The 16,759-nt window shown below is 34.4% G+C and overlaps 1 protein-coding gene across 1 annotated transcript in view; it reads right to left on the reverse strand.

The window, feature by feature from the left end:
* Positions 1-51: 51 nt before the first annotated feature.
* LOC135221919 (uncharacterized) overlaps positions 52-16,759 on the reverse strand; it is a 52,859-nt gene continuing 36,151 nt past the window's right edge. The window contains exons 4-9 of the mRNA XM_064259942.1: positions 16,690-16,752; positions 12,343-12,470; positions 11,532-11,659; positions 7,165-7,391; positions 3,026-3,416; positions 52-2,852 (exon numbers count right to left, since the gene is read on the reverse strand). Of these exons, the coding sequence (XP_064116012.1) occupies positions 2,681-2,852; positions 3,026-3,416; positions 7,165-7,391; positions 11,532-11,659; positions 12,343-12,470; positions 16,690-16,752 (1,109 nt within the window). The 3' untranslated portion in view covers positions 52-2,680. The remainder of the gene's footprint in view (positions 2,853-3,025; positions 3,417-7,164; positions 7,392-11,531; positions 11,660-12,342; positions 12,471-16,689; positions 16,753-16,759) is intronic.

Consider the following 16,759-nt stretch of genomic DNA (forward strand, 5'->3'; position numbering starts at 1 on the left):
GCATTATTCCTGTGATAGCTTGGAATGTCAGGCAGGCATAATTACAACATATTTGAAAAAAAGCTTTATTGTTAATTATGTATCAACATATAAAACTTAAAAGTTGTGATTACCATACACTGGACTGTCAGGCTGAAGCATTTCAGTAGATTGCACATCCCATCAACTACCAGCACATCAGTGCTTGTTTAAAATTCACAGGACTCTCTGGTTTTGTTAAAACTTCATTTTTCTCCCATTAAAAAAAGCATAAAATTTCAGTTACTTTAATTACTTACCACTAACATCAATTTACTGATTGACATAAAAAGGCATTAGCTCTCTTCACTATCTTTTTTGTACTGTAAAGACTTAAAAGCAAGGACATTTAAGCTATCTATTCCCAAAGACATTCGTGGTGCAGTAGCTGAACTAATGCAACATGATGTAAAGAAAACTGCAAGAAGCAACTACAGTGCTGAATGACAAGGATTTACTCATTCCCCTTCCACTGGAAAATTCACTTGTGATCAATTTTACATTTACATGTTCAGTAAAATATGAAGGATTTGTAGTATAGTAAAGAGGTTAGGAGTGGTTCTACAAAATTTGATAACTCAAATGCCACTACCTGGTAATGTATCTGCACATACAATTTTACAAATCAAACCATAATTCTGCTGCATAAAATCCACATGCCCACATTACAAGATATTGTTTGCCTCTACATTTTCAGAACATGATCTTCTAGAAAAAAAATTCTCAGAAATTATATAAACTAATGCTGTAAGGAATGCTTTATCTAAAATATTCTCTGTACTTGATTGTTCACACTGCAAGCTTGGAGTAACAGCTTTGCTTGCTCTAGTGGTCTATTATCTTTATTTTTGTTATTATGGAATAATATCATGGAACGAATAAAATAACTAACAAGTCATACTACTCAGGTCTCATTACTTTGCTTGCATGAAATCACAATAATAATTGAGGATAAGCAAATACACATTTAAATAAAAAGTTTGCAAGTGGAAATGTTAGTCAGCAGACTACTGACTTCAACTCAATTGACAGAAGTGTTTCAACCAACAATTGAACAGAATATCTTTCTATCAAGTCTGACCGCGTGTAAGAAACAGTTTTTCATGTACTGCAGCGGTGAACGTAAACTGAAATAATCTTTTCATTTCAATTAAACTCACAAATACAAAAATATAGCAAGACCACACAATTAAGATTTTAAATATCACAATCTCTTACCATCGTTTTATATGAGCCTTTGTAGCTGTGTAAGTTGGAAACGATGCCCAAACATGTGAGAATCCCATTCCATAACGCAACTTGAGGATGATGCCTTAGAGCTGCAGATTATATCACAGATAAGGTTAAAAATGTCAAAGATACATTTACTTCGCTTCCCTACCAACATCTAAAGGTCAACTGTAAATAGCTTTGACCAAAAGTTGTTGTCATGGGTTGAGAAAATGAGGTAGTTTAATTTGGGCACTGTACCACACATCATCATCTGAAATTCCAGAATTTTTATACTTATGAATGTGATGAGAGTTTTTAATGTATTGAACAAAAGTCCCAGATCTGAAAATGACGAATACGCTTATCCAGAAGTCTGATCATCTGCAGATTTTTGAGATGCTGACTGTAGTAAGCAGCGAAATTCAGTCCGCATGAGCAAAAGTATATTTCAGTTTAAAAGAAATGGCAGGTTGAAAAACTGCTCACACATGGTCATTAGTAGGTTTAGGAATCTGCTATTGTCAATATTATTAAAATATTCCTTTACTATGAAATAATCCTGAAAGACCATTAACTCGCAAACCACAATTTTTCGATATGAGACAGAGCAGAAAATGATGTGGATAAATCAACAAAAATATGAAGCCTTGTTTCTGGGAAGTAATATCATATGACCGAACAATAGAATAGCACTGATGAGCAATATGTCAAGTGAATAGGAGATAAGAACTTGATAGTTTTGTTCGTGTCCCTAGCAATCTTCACAAGAGCTGCAATTGAAATGAGACAAAACAAGATCATCTCACAATGCAGAAAATATTATACTGTATAATTAAAATGGTGATTTGACATGGCTAAAAAGCTAAAAAGTAAAGGTACTGTCATTCCACTTACTGAAAAAAACAGGTATGTCATGTGGGTCCAAAGATTAGTAACTGTAAAACACAAAAATAATCTACTCGTATGTACGATAATGATTAATCCTTCCTAGAAATGTTTCAATCCACACACATGATGAAAAAGACAGAATGAAGGAAACGAATCCTGGACCTGGCTGCATGCTCAATAACTCGTTATGCAGGAATTGACACTAAACAAATAGCACCAACTGACAACCTAAATGGAATTCTCACCTTTAGAGAGCTCATCCCTAGTGTAGAAAAACTAGAGGTTTTGCAAATATATAAACATAGGAATAGACACTAAATAACAATGATGAGGCAAAATACTATGAGGAATAGAGAATTTGAAAATTTGGGAATCTGTAAGCATATAAAAGAACAAAATAGACTTTACATATCTCTATACTGTAGTCTTGGCACATAAGGCAATGGCATTCATGTACAGTATTTGATAACTAATTCCAGAATACACTGCAAAAATAATTAGGAACAACAGTCTCCCAAACACAACCACTGAAACATTTATTATACTATACATTATATTAACACTAATAAGACTGTTGGCAATTAAGTAGATGACTCTTGAAATGTGACCTTTTGACAAACACCCTCCAACAAAACGAACAAGGGAAAGCTGGTTTGCACGGGTGAGAAACCAACAGATGACGCATCATTGCTACTCCCTCAAACTGCTGATTAACATGTGGGCAGTAAGGACATCTGTGAATAACGGGACATTTTTTAAGAACTTTACTTCAATGAATCATTAAATAATACTGTATGTATACTAAATAAAAAATATGGTTTCAAAACACATTTTGGTAGTAATATAATGATTACAAACTGTTTCTTAGAGGAAAATAAATGTCAGAACAAAATACTAATGAACTGACCTTCCAGGTAAAGAGATGTTATTTGCTTCACTGTTGAGTGACTTATCGTGATCTGCTAACTGTTGACATTCGGGTTTTGGTGTTTGCGAAAACACTTCATCTTCTACTTCAGAAGTTTTGTGAACACCTGCTATGGCTGCAAAACCACCTATAGATTCTGATGAATTTCTTCTCCTTCTAGTTTTACCAACTTCTCGGCCAGGTTTGTCTATTTCAGAAGTAAAGGACTCTTGAGAAGTTACGAGATCTGAGGAGGATTTTTCATTCACTGATCGATCACCTCGTGATGTGGAAGGAGGTTCATTGTCTGGGTCTTCTTTCATTAGCACTAGAGGAACCGATGAAATAGCAGTAGGCTCTGCTGAGGGAGATCTTGAGGATGAATTTTCATCTGAGAAAAACAATAATAAAACGTCATTACAATTATCAAAAGGGTTTGTGTATTATCAATATCATCGTAGTACAGTTCAACAAGAACACGGTATAAATTCTAGTCTCATACAACCAGTTTAAAGAATTTACTCTTAAATTAGGTGGAACAAGAAAGTTTCACTTAGATGTCGGACAGACAAACATGAAATGTCCAAAAGAAATTAACTGATGAAAAGTAAAGTGATAAATCAATATAAGAAAGTGCCACAGGGATCCGCTGAGCCTTTATTTTGCCGAGGGCAGAATACCCCTATAGGGTTCTATGTCTCCTATTATAATGTGCATTTGCAGGTTGTATCAAGTAAAATGTACCCTACATTTGAACTGTTATAATTTTTGTCATCTGTATTACTTGTTAACCAGGTCACTCCAACACATGATCTCCTCTCTATATTTAGTAGGAAGAGCATTCTCCAGTAATTCAGACATCAATTAATCATCTTTTCTCTACAATACTGTACACCAGTGCAGCCAAAAAAATTTATGTAACGTTAAAATCACATTTCTATTATAGTCTATTAACCTATAAAATCCCCTAAAGTAATTATAATCATACAAGTTAATTGCAATGTAAGTTTACGGAATTCCATTATTTCCATCTCGCGTCATTTCTGCCATACCCTTCTGCTCTTCCAGACTGTGATGATTGGTTGACTATCTTTCACAATCTGGCACAGACCTTATCAGTCCAACTTTACAAACCCTCTGCATATACAGTGAGAGGTTTCTGTAATTATTTTCAGTGTTACTGTATAGGTACATCATGACTACCATTATTATGAAGCTACGGTAACTAACACCAGGAAACAAGAGAAAGTCAATTTAGTTTTTGTGGAAAGGGAGAATGACTAAGTTCTAACCACCTCTAAGAAAAAGGCAAAGGTGGAAGAGCAATAAAAGAAATAAAATGAAGCAAAATACATCAAGATTAAAAGCATACAAAAGACAAAAATTGGGGAAGCATAAATGGAAAGGGATTCCCAGTTTGTGGGTAAAGAGGAACCAACTAACTCTTAAGATTGGTTATCATTACCCAGTCAGTGTGAAATGTGATATTCTAGCAGAAACCAACAAGGAAAGCAATCTCAGTGCCCAAAATAAATATACTGTTAGCTGACCGATCTGCAAATGGATGAAGAAGGCCATGAGAATATTGTATTATATAGATATGTATAGGAGGTGAACTTGTCAGCTGAAAGGCTTATAGATTATTGTACAGCCCATGCCTGAAATATTTTGTCAAGTTGGATGATGCTGCATTTTACGGATTTATGGATAATAAAAACCTGTGCCTCCTTGAACTCTTTTTCCTGGCTGTGGTGGATATCTGTAGAAATTATAATTGAAACCAGGTTCATATAATTTGTCCCCAATTTTACTTCTTTGGACCATTTTATCTTTGCCTCTGAATCCCTGATTAGTGTTTTGATTTGTTCAACAATCGAAAAAATGCCCCGACAATTCCACAGAAAGATTGACATTATTCATGTTTAGGTTTTTCAGACAATGCTGGACTCCTTTATTCTCACTGAAGCCAATACAGTTCCCGTTAAGTTCAGGGTTACCATCATTTTTGGCTGTGGAGAGATGGAAGGAGGGGGGAAGGATGATGGGGTTCTCTCTCTCTTCCATACTTTATTTTTGACGAATTCCTTTTCATGGAGCAGAGAAACTATCTGTGATGCTTCTTGTATTGTGGGAGATGGTAATGATAAGGGTAGATTTTCTTCACCAGCTTGTGACTTATCTACCTTAGGAGGTGACTTACCTCCTTTTGAGGAGTGTGCTCTTGACTTACCAGGCTGAGCACCTGATCCAGAGGGGTGGGCCTCTACCGCAGGCGATAGAGCAACTGCTACAAAAGGAAGAAGCTCTTTTGCTGACTGAATCCCTAGTGGCATTCAGGAGTAAGGGATTTACTTAGAACTAATGTGCTTAGCATTAGCTTTATTTATTGCTGCTTGCTTGAGTTTAATTCTTCACATTTTATATCACTGGATTTGTGATCCAAGTGATACTTAACATACTTTGGAGCTACGGACCATAAACTAAGTTCAGGGGCTGAGCAATTGATATCATACAAATTCTTGAGTTCAGGGGCTGAGCAATTGATATAATACAAATTCTTGAGTTCAGGGGCTGAGCAATTGATATAATACAAATTCTTGAGTTCAGGGGCTGACCAATTGATATAATACAAATTCTTGAGTTTTACAGTCTTGACGAGTGGCCAAAACTGAAGCAGTTAAAAAAACCGCATAGGTTTTGGGTTGAAGGGTCTTACTCTCACTCTTTCATTTTCATGCGACATGGGATGGCACATTTGGGTCCTCAAATGTCAAAATGATCATGTATGCACTAGATATCGTTTTACTTCCCTACTGATAGTGGGCTAATTTCTAGGATATCATCCTCTGTGAATTCATACATGTCTTTGTCAAAGATTACCCCTCAATCCATTGGTGAAGTTCATCTGGGGTCTGACCTCTTCATCATTTTATTATCATTAACTTGCATCAAACTCAACATCTGTGCCTGGGTCTTTGATTTTTCATGAATATGAAGAGGGGAACAGGAAAATTTATAGAAGCAGAAGTGAAGGGGATACAGTTCCCAACGTTTAGTTAAACCCAGTACAGAGATAGTAGGTACCATAGTGCATTCCATCTCAACAGCAAGTCCCCCAGCCCCTACCTCGGCAAGGAGCTGGGATCAGGGGGAAGTACGATTGGGAACTATGGTCACGTCCATATTTTCCCTAAACTAGAAGTTAGGCTAACCTGACTTACCCTTTCGGTAACTTCAAATGGTCAAAATAACAGAAGTGACTAATATTATTGCCTTAATGCTAATTCTCACTTTATGGCAATTGCAACGTAGCCTGGAAATCTATTCCTAACTTCTCGCCTTGCAAGGGGCTTACTAGCTCCCGATTTACACATACACTATATAAGGACCGTTGAAATTTTAAGAAACTAACACTTTTCATTGGGTCTTAAGACTAACTACTGGGAACACGATTCCCGAGCACAAACTGGGGACTAAAATTCTTGGACAGACCAGAGTGTCATGAAATTGGTCCGAAACAGGTTGTTGCCACCGTGCAAGTGAGACGTAGAGCCTAAGTAGTCATTGTAGGGCGGGAGATAGAGCACTGTCCTGATTCCTTTACATATATTCTATCACTGTGCCTACAAGCTTACAAGCACTATTCTGGCCGAGACCAACAATTATATATAACTGGTTGGTCTGTCTTATGAAGCCCTGGGGGAACCATGAGAGGTTAACTCTTTTGGAGACTCACAGCGGCTACCAAAAATTGGGGTTACCTATGTCAAAACCAGTTAATTATATATATATATATATATATATATATATATATATATATATATATATATATATATATCTGTAAAGAACAAGGAAGTGTGGGGTGTGTATTTCTCGTTTTGCCTCTACGTGGCCCCAAGAATAAACATACCACACGGACATAAAGTCAGATACATTTGTATTTCAAATGCAGACTGCTACATAGGTGATTTTGTAATTGTCAATGAACTGTGACCAGAATGAGCTCTCTCTCTAACATTTCAGTCAGTTGGCTTTCATAATAACTGACAGAAACAGGTATTTACAAGAAAGGTTGTTTATGATGCATACCTGTTTGTTCAGAGATATAAGGCAGCATTACTTCCTAGCTATACCATTACCTGAAACTTTTTGTGACTTTCTTGTAGGTGACTGTGCTTCTCCGTTAGGCCTCTTTGCTCCTACAAGGCGCTCAAAATCACCTATACTGAAACCAGAAGCAGCTCCCGCTTGAGAAGGGCCGCGATTTGAAATGTACTTCTGTCCTTCACTTAGAGATGTAATCTCTAACATTTCTGCTGTCCTCAAAAATGATTCTAGATCTGTTGCATCTACAGTTGCCTCTCCTCTGTCAAAAAAAGTGCTTTCATTTACAAACAGACAAAATATATAGCATACTAGATTTTAATTATTAATGAGAGGAATATTGCAATAGCATTTACAGCCACCTATAAACACGGGCAATTATTCAAAAAAGTAATTCCCCGTATTGAGTACCATGCAATTCGATGCTTGAGACAAGATAATAAGAAAATAATTTCTCAAAACATTTCAAATGTTAAAAAACAAATTTGCCTACTACAGAGAGAAAAAGTAACTAAAAAAATGTGTCATATACTCTTGGTTAATGATGGATTACTTTCACCATAAACATACACCTACTCCTCACTTCATGACAGGTTCTAAATACGAGGTTGCTGAATGAAAACTGTCGGCGTGCAACTAACTATACTCTGTTTTTTTCCTTCTGGCCACCCGCCTGTGGTTTCTGCGTTTGGTGACACAGCGCCCCGGTCTTCAGATAGTTATGCTAGGTGTAAGTTTTAGATAAATAAAAGGACATCTGGGTGCATATATGCAACTGAAAAGTGTTTTAACAATTTACTGTATGCGCATTACACCGTTAATAATCGAAATAGGATATTATTATTATTGTTGTTGAATGAAGCTATCTAAAGCCCGGGACGCAGTGTTACCATATGCAAACACCACAGGCGGGTGGACAGATAGAAAAACAAAAATAGGTAGCGTCTTAAGTAAAATTTTCCCACCACCATAAATTCAGATTTATTTATAATCAGCTTCAGATGCAATTACTGAAACTGAGGCATCACTGCAAAGGCAAAACTCAACCTGAACTCGGCCTTGCTGGTCTTTTGGTTCCCTGACGATGACTTTACAAATAGAGTAAGAGGCACATTGTATTTCATATCCACACTCACTTTTCGAGTTTCTTTGATATTCCATACTTTATCCCTTGTTTTCTGATCTCTTACAAAATTTTCATTATAGACATCTTCAGTGGTCATTTTACTAATTCTTAATGTGTGTCTATTCCAAGACCACTACACTTTCATGTAATCAATTACCATTGAAAGATAATTCAAACAGATGAATCAGTATTGTACCCATCAGATCATCTCTCCTTGTCCAACTCTCACGTAAAAATGATAGTTTTATAACTTTTAATATTTGCTAAGCAATTAACTTAATTATTTTTCATCTATTTTATTTAGCTATTAAGTGGCTTTTGTTTGTTTTCTCTATTTTACCTCATACAGCTGACCACTCCCCTTCCATCGTATACTGTTACTGAAGTAGTACTATCTAAAACTTTAACCACCAATGCTTCCCAAACTAACATAGTCCTTAAACCTCACTCCTAGTCTTATGAATTCTCCAAGTGTTTCTTAGGAGATTTTACGGTTTCCAAGGTTATGTCTTGATCCTTTAATTTCATTAGTTCCTTTACTCCAGGTCTTTAACAAACTGATTCCTCTTGAACCCTTCTTTGAGGCTCTGCTTCTTTGTTTCTTTCCTCTTCTCTTCAAGTTCATTTTAATCTCCTTATTTTTCATCTCTATTACCTTTTAATGTTTTGTCTTCTCTCAAATTTTATTAAATCTTTTATCTCTATACTGTATTTATTGCTATTGCTACGAAGTCTTTTATTAGTATTTTCTCCTCATAGTTTATAACATTATGGAACAGCTTTTGATACTCAAGTTTGATAAGCCATGGTTCCACATTACCTCTCTGCATAAGATAAGGTTTTGCGTCTCTGCTTTGATATTCTCTTATTCTTATAAATGTGGCTAGTTTACTACTTCCTCCACCTTTCCCATAAAAATCTAATTCCTTCTATAGAGAATTTTGCTTTGATGTTTTCTTTTCTTTATTGTAACTTTCCATATTTAGTCTCCTTTAGTAACACCAATAATGGCAGCCTGTTTGACTGAATGGGCAAGATCTATTAATTTTGTAGAATCTACACAGGCACTTTTCTTCACCTCCTTTCTCTATCTTCTTTTGGCTCATTGAGTTGTAGGTTGATCTTACTTCTCCTCTTGACTGACTTGGATATCTACTGCTTTCAACTCCTCTACCCCAATTATCATGTTATCTATCTTTATCCCATTTCCACCCTTGTGTGGTATCTTTGTGGTACCTGTTCCATCATGCAGTGCTTGCCACAGTGTTCCTGAATCTTTAGAGATATCGTCATATGTTGGTACTTACAATGATTTCCTTTCATAGTTCACTGGATGAATACAGCTTTGGTTAAGGGCTGACTAATCTGTTCTGTCCACCCACTATAGGACTCGAGTGTTTTGGTGCCTGGGCCTTTTTCTACCATCTTAAATTCTTCTGATGTTCTGCTTTCAATTTCATCTAGTTACGGATTTACCGCTTTCTTATCTCCTGTGATACTGGTTTGATACTGACCTCTTGCTGCCAGATGATTTGCATATAATCTCTTCAAATCTCCCTTCATCTTTTCATATCTTAAGTTCGTCTTCCAATGCTTTTGCTGGTCGTCTGAATTTACTTCAGTTTTTTATTCCATCCACCGCCGTATTCTGGATGCTCTCAGAATTTTCCTTTGGGCTGATTTTTCTGTGCATTTACGTCCTCCTGACATACAGTAACTTTTTCCCTTGGCTCTCTTCTTGTACTCTGAAAATATGACTAGATTCTGAGTTCCACTTCAAATCTCCTCTTTGACCCCATCGAAACATTTAACACAGAAGCCTTTCTCCTTTTCAGTTATTTTAATTTACTTTATATGAGTCTTTGTATTTAGGCAGTGAATATAAAGCTGTCTCCTACATTTGTCATTCCGTAATATCGTCTCCTGGACCTGACTGAGCATGGCATTGTTCATTCTTCTTCATGTTTGCTAGTTGACTCAAGCTGTGGCAGAGGCCTTTATTCAGAACATCATTTTCGTTTACCTTTTCTGAGAGTTTGATCCGCTTCCCTTTCGAGGTAGCTCTAACTTCAATCATTGCAATTACATTTGAAGAAGAAAGGAGGAAAGTCAGAAAGAGGAAATGAAACCCGAGGTATTGCTGCATTAGTAGTTGAGGCAGCAGCACGATCAGATAAAAATGGCAGACGGTGTTAACTACTGTCTGCCATTTTTACCTAACCATGCTGATGCTTCAGCCACTAACACAATACTTTTATTTCCTCTTCCTGACTTTTCTCTTCAAATGTAATTAATGTAACTGCGCATATCAGTCAATATAGTGCATTGCATATTTACCCAAGGTTTCAACCAGTGACAAATGATGCCCTAAGCTCAAGTGGTTTACCACATCTTTCGGACGGTAGAAGGATTCTGTAAATTTTGTCTAAATTTCATTCTAAAGTTTGGCTAAGTATTCTATCTTGGTTGTCTGTTCCGTCTAAATTTCGGTTAACTGGTCTATCTAAATCTTGTTTAACTGGTCTATCTGCATCTTGGTTAACTTTTCTACCTAAATTTGTCTAACTGTTCTATCTAAATTTTGGTAAACTGTTCTATCTAAAATTTGGTAAACTGTTCTATTTACATTTGGTTAATTGGTCTATCTAAATCTTGGTGAACTGTTCTATTTGAATTTTGGTTAACTTGTCTGTCTATATCTTGGCCAACTTTTCTATCTAAATTTTGGTTAACTGATCTATGTAAATCTTGGTTAACTGTTTTATTTAAATTTGGGTTAACTGGTCTATCTAAATCTTGGTTAAATTTTCTATCTAAATTTTGGCCAACTGGTCCGTCTAACTTTGAGTAGACTGTTCTATTTAAATTTGGTTAACTGGTCTATCTAAATCTTGGTTAACGGGTCTCTCTAAATCTTGGTTAATTGTTCTGTCTAAATTTTGGTTAACTGTTCTATAGGTGTCGTAAATACAAAATTAAGCAACTCCTTTATGCTGGTCATTACTGCAAAACGTCGTTAAAAGAGACTTACTAAGTGACGAGTGGGTGTATGCTTATACATTTATAGTTACATCTCTCGTTGAATATGTACTATATTGTAATGTATTTCCAAGATCAGCCTTCAGCACAGTATCAAAGAAAACTATTAAAAGCGTGATTCCAAGCAAATGGTCTTGTATAATTTGTGGTGAAATGCCCAAATTATAAGTCGTATGTTGCAAAAGTTCTAAAATACAAGAAAAAATACAATCAAACTTTGTTTAGAAAAACGCTTACGTGTAAATAAAATGGATGATGTTACGAAGTTCTGCAAACTTGACATCACGGAGGAGCACTACACTCTGCACATTCTGTTCACGGCTCAGTACTTGACGAAAGTAAGAACTTGCTAAACAAAGAACGATCTGGAAACAGATGGAATATGAATATGCAAATACTGTAAGGTGAAAACATAACATACTGATTTCATAAACCTAAAACACAGAGCAATACTGACATTTTCTGCCTGAATACACAGGTGTGAAGATAAGTTCACAATGTAAAGTGACTTTACACGTGAAGAGCTGTAACATTAGTCCAACGATATTGGAATGTTATACTTTTTTTTTAAATAACAGGAACTTGAAGCTAGCATCATACATGATGCAAGGCGTACATGAGTATGGAAATTGTATAAATCTTAACCAAAGCGAAGAAAAACTCCTTTTGTCTCTCTACTGTAAGTTTATCCTTAAACTGACTGCTAATACATGTGACCCATTTTCAATGCTTTTGCATAACGACTGAAAAATTAGGAAGCCAAACACCTAGAGACCATCTCGGTACAAATGCCAGCCGACGCGTAGTTGAGGACTATGACCTTCCCACAAAAATCGTACGATGCATTTAGCGTAAGATGTCAACTACATCCTTTGAAATCTATACATTTTACTAATTTCTCTGATGTTACTGAATCGAGTTAATACATGGGATCATACATTTCAGTATTGGGAACTTCGAGTTCCCCAATGACACAGCAAACATCTTCTAAACAAGATTCTATAATCTAAAACGTCTTTATCACTACAAATATCTGACTACTACTTACCCTGTGAGCTCGTAAACTCTGCCCCTCTGCCGTGAGAGTGACGTCAGTGAAAGTGTCATCCCGGAGGAGTTGATCTAATACCGTGGTGCAGTGTGCTTCTTTTTTCAGCAAATAGGGCCCCGTTAAACCTGAAATGATGCAGACTGCATTATTCTTACATTTCTAATAATGCTAGATATCTTAGTAATCTACTTCAAAAAAACATCTAACATTAAAAAAACTAATAAGAGCTAACAATAAACCTGTGGCACCCTTAAACTGTCAGCCATGGATGCTGATACAGCACTCACATTCAAGAACTACTGAGGAGATAATTAGCCGTATTCTTAAGAGCAACGAATGAGAACTCATGTTCTCATTTCTTCTATTGAAGGATCGCACCGAATCAATATGACTGATCACATCAGCAGTCCATGAAAATACCTGGCGGCCAGAGACAAAAAATTAAGTTTTCCAACTTATTTTAGTATTGTTTGATAAGAAAAGCCCATGTTTTTCAGGTTATTTGTCTGCTAGAGGTAGCAACTCTTTCTTTTTCTTCTTCTTCTTTTATCTGTCCAAGGTTCCTCTTGGGCCATCGCTTACAGTGTGCCTTGCACGACATTATCCATTTTGTGTAGCTCCACTGCTTATGATCTGTTACTCATTGTTAGTCTCTTTCACCTCCGTATGTTGATTTAGATTCAGCTGGCCTTATGCCAGCACGGGCTCTTGCTCATAGAGCAGCCCCTAATAACACCTCCTTATTAAATTGTCCATCTTCATAATTTTGCAGTCCCGCCGTTTGACCCTTCTTTGAGAATGGATTCTCTATGTGATCCTCAAGAGTCTCGAAACAGTTTACAAATCTTTCTCTATGCGGCCGGCCAACACCACCTTCGCTCTCATCCTGTGTAGACTACCTCCCTTTTGAAATGAATGGATCGAGTATAGTACATGCCTTGGCTGAAATTCATATTTTTATAAAACTAGACTCGACAGTTTCCTTTTCAGCTCATTATTGGAATAAACTATTTTTTTTAGCTCACCTGTGCAGATCTCATACATTTTTATGCTGTTCTAGTCTCTCTTCCAGGAATTTTTCCAATTTGATCAATTTCAACTTTGTCACAGAATTTACATGACCTTTACAAGTGCTTATTTCCCTGCATTATTGTTCATATTAGTGAAGACCATTGTGCAATCAACTGGTGAGGGACAACAAAGAGATATTTCCCAATAATAGACTGGAAACAAACATCATCGAGCCCAGTTTTTTAATAGAAAACTTTGTAGGAATATAAATGTCGATCACGGCATGGATGAACTTTATTCATTAATTTCAAAAGAAATTAGTAAAATATATAGATTTTACGGGAGGTAGTTTGACATGGGACTAGAGCAAAGATGTGAGCTTGCCAGCATCAATAAACAAGATTTGTAAACAGATTACTGACCTCGGTCGCTAACGATTCCACAACTCCTTCCTCTTTTTTCCAGCTTCTAGGTTGTGAATATTTAAATGCCAATCACCTGTGCGTTTGTTAGTACTGTCACTCAAGCATATTACATATCATAAATTATAAATTATGTATTATCGTCCTTTTTTAAATATAAAAATGAAACTGGTCAGGATTCATACCCAGTGTTCCAACTTGCCTGTGCTGCATTTCACACCTCACACACACACATATATATACACACACACACACACACACATACATATATAGATATATATATATATATATATATATATATATATATATATATATATATATATATATATATATATATATATATATATTTATGTATATATACAATATATATATATATATAATACATATGTATTAATATATCTATATATATATATATATATATATATATATATATATAAATATATAATATTATATATATATAATATATATTATACATATATATATATATATATATATACTATATATATATATATATATAGATATATATATATGTATACGATATAGATTATATATATATATGTATATATATATATATATATATATATATATATATATATATATATACAGTATGTATATATATAAAATATATATATATAAATTATATATAGATATATATATATAATATATATCATATATATATATATATATATATATATATATATATATAATATATATATATACCGTATATAGTAAAATTATATATATATATTATATATATATATAGCATTATGTAATTATATATATATATATATACATACATATATATATATATATATATACATATATATTGTTACGAAGTGCCAAGTATCTGGTTACCATTCATCAATCATTACCTCACCAAAAGCCAGACACCTGAACCCTCATAACATGTACTAAACGACTGAATACTCTAAAGGCAACAGTGATCCCTTAATTACTTACCAGTATTGCAGAAAATCAGACTAAGTTCATCAAAACAGGTGTGAGGTAATCTTGTAAGTAATTAAATTAATCAAAGGGCATCACTCCATCAACAACTTTAAAAGTCTAAGTATTTCCCTGATTTCAGAAGTCTAAGTACTTCCTTAGTTCTAAGTCACTTCAAGTAAATTGAAGGAAAGTAAATCAATTACCACTGTATGTTTCTACCTAACATAAATATAATCAAATGAAAATATACTGGTTAGAAATGCAAACACTTATAAAAATTTTAAATACAAAAATTTATTATTAAACTCAAAATTTATAAGTAAAATTCACAATATCAGGGAAAATTACTGTTACTTGAAAACAAAGTAAATCAAATAAGTAAGATTAAATCAAAATTAATTTATCACAAAATTCAAGAAAATTAATTCATTCAAAATTCGAAAGTGTTAGGCAATAATTGAAAATTAGAAATTAATTCACAAGTGCTAAACAATAATAAAACTTGAAAAGAATTCTAAGTAAATGCAAATTAATTCACAAGTGTTAAATTTAATTAAATGTGCAATGATTAAGCAATGAAAATAACCAAGTCAATTAAATTGTGAATGCAAATGAAAATATAAAACAAAATGGCACACTTCAACAAGAAAATGAACAAGTCCACAAACAATGGAACAAACACAAAACACAAAAAAATACGCAATGTGTAAAAGTGTAAATCTTTTCACTCAAAACATTGTAACCATCAGTTTTTACCAAAACTTCATAACCACCTGTTATTAGTTATTAGTTAACCAAACCATCATAACCATTAAATATTAGTTATTAGTTAATCACTGTTCCTAACAATTATTAGCTATTAGTTGCAACTAATAAAAATATAACACACTTTACTTTGGTATACCAATTTCTTTCTTTCTTTGCTGCAGGCTTGATTCACACTTTCACAAAAACCAGGCCCCGTTACGAAATAATGTTTGTTCAGATTCCACAAAAAAAAACTAAATAACACTAAACAAACTCTAAGAAATATCAAATATGAAATTCTAAGTTACGAGTGACCAATTTACGTTAGGTTATCATAAGATCAAAAGTGCTATGGGATGGAGAGAGAGAGAGAGCGAGAGCGAGATGTTAATGCCTCGAGGTTCTAAGATATAATGAAATCTCTTCCTTTACGGAAACTGGACAGGGCAGATGACACAAAACGTTCTGAGACAATTCTTCTAGAAGCTTCGGAAATCTGACGCAACTTCACATAAAAAATGTGCAATCCCCACGTGGCTTTGATCAAAGACATACACGTACAAGACGATTCTGCTCAACAGACACGTACCCGATCGAAACGGAGGTTGAGCGATAATCAAGATTGACATGTTTTGATAACATCGCGAAGACTTGATTCGATCGCTTATCAAATGCGTTGACAGATTTAGGAAAGCAAACGCATCTCGCAGACCCTCCAATCTCAAAGTGTTGACATAAAAGGGGAAACAATCATAGCTTCGAACGGACAAAGAAAATCTCTTTCTTTTTACATTATATATATATATTCTTTTCAATATGTAATGCAAAATCTGAACACACATTTTAAAACATCCTAACTCTAAGCTATCTAGGAATCTGAAAAAATGTTACACAGTTCTACATAACATTTCAAAGAGGGGAAACATGCATTTTGGAAGTAGCAATATATATATATATATATATATATATATATATATATATATATATATATATATATATATATATATATATATATATGTATATATATATATATATATATATATATATATATATATATATATATATATATATATATACATACATACACACATATATACACACACACACATATATGTATATATATATATATATATATATATATATATATATATATATATATATATATATATATATATATATATATAACCTTAAAGGCACTTAATCCCATTTACTGTACCTTGCGAAGTAGGAGAGGGCACACTGTCTGCGATGTCTTGTTTGAAGGCATCATCGACGGCATCTGGGGA

Source organism: Macrobrachium nipponense, chromosome 3 (genome assembly GCF_015104395.2).
Source record: "Macrobrachium nipponense isolate FS-2020 chromosome 3, ASM1510439v2, whole genome shotgun sequence".
In the NCBI taxonomy this organism is placed as follows: domain Eukaryota; kingdom Metazoa; phylum Arthropoda; class Malacostraca; order Decapoda; family Palaemonidae; genus Macrobrachium; species Macrobrachium nipponense.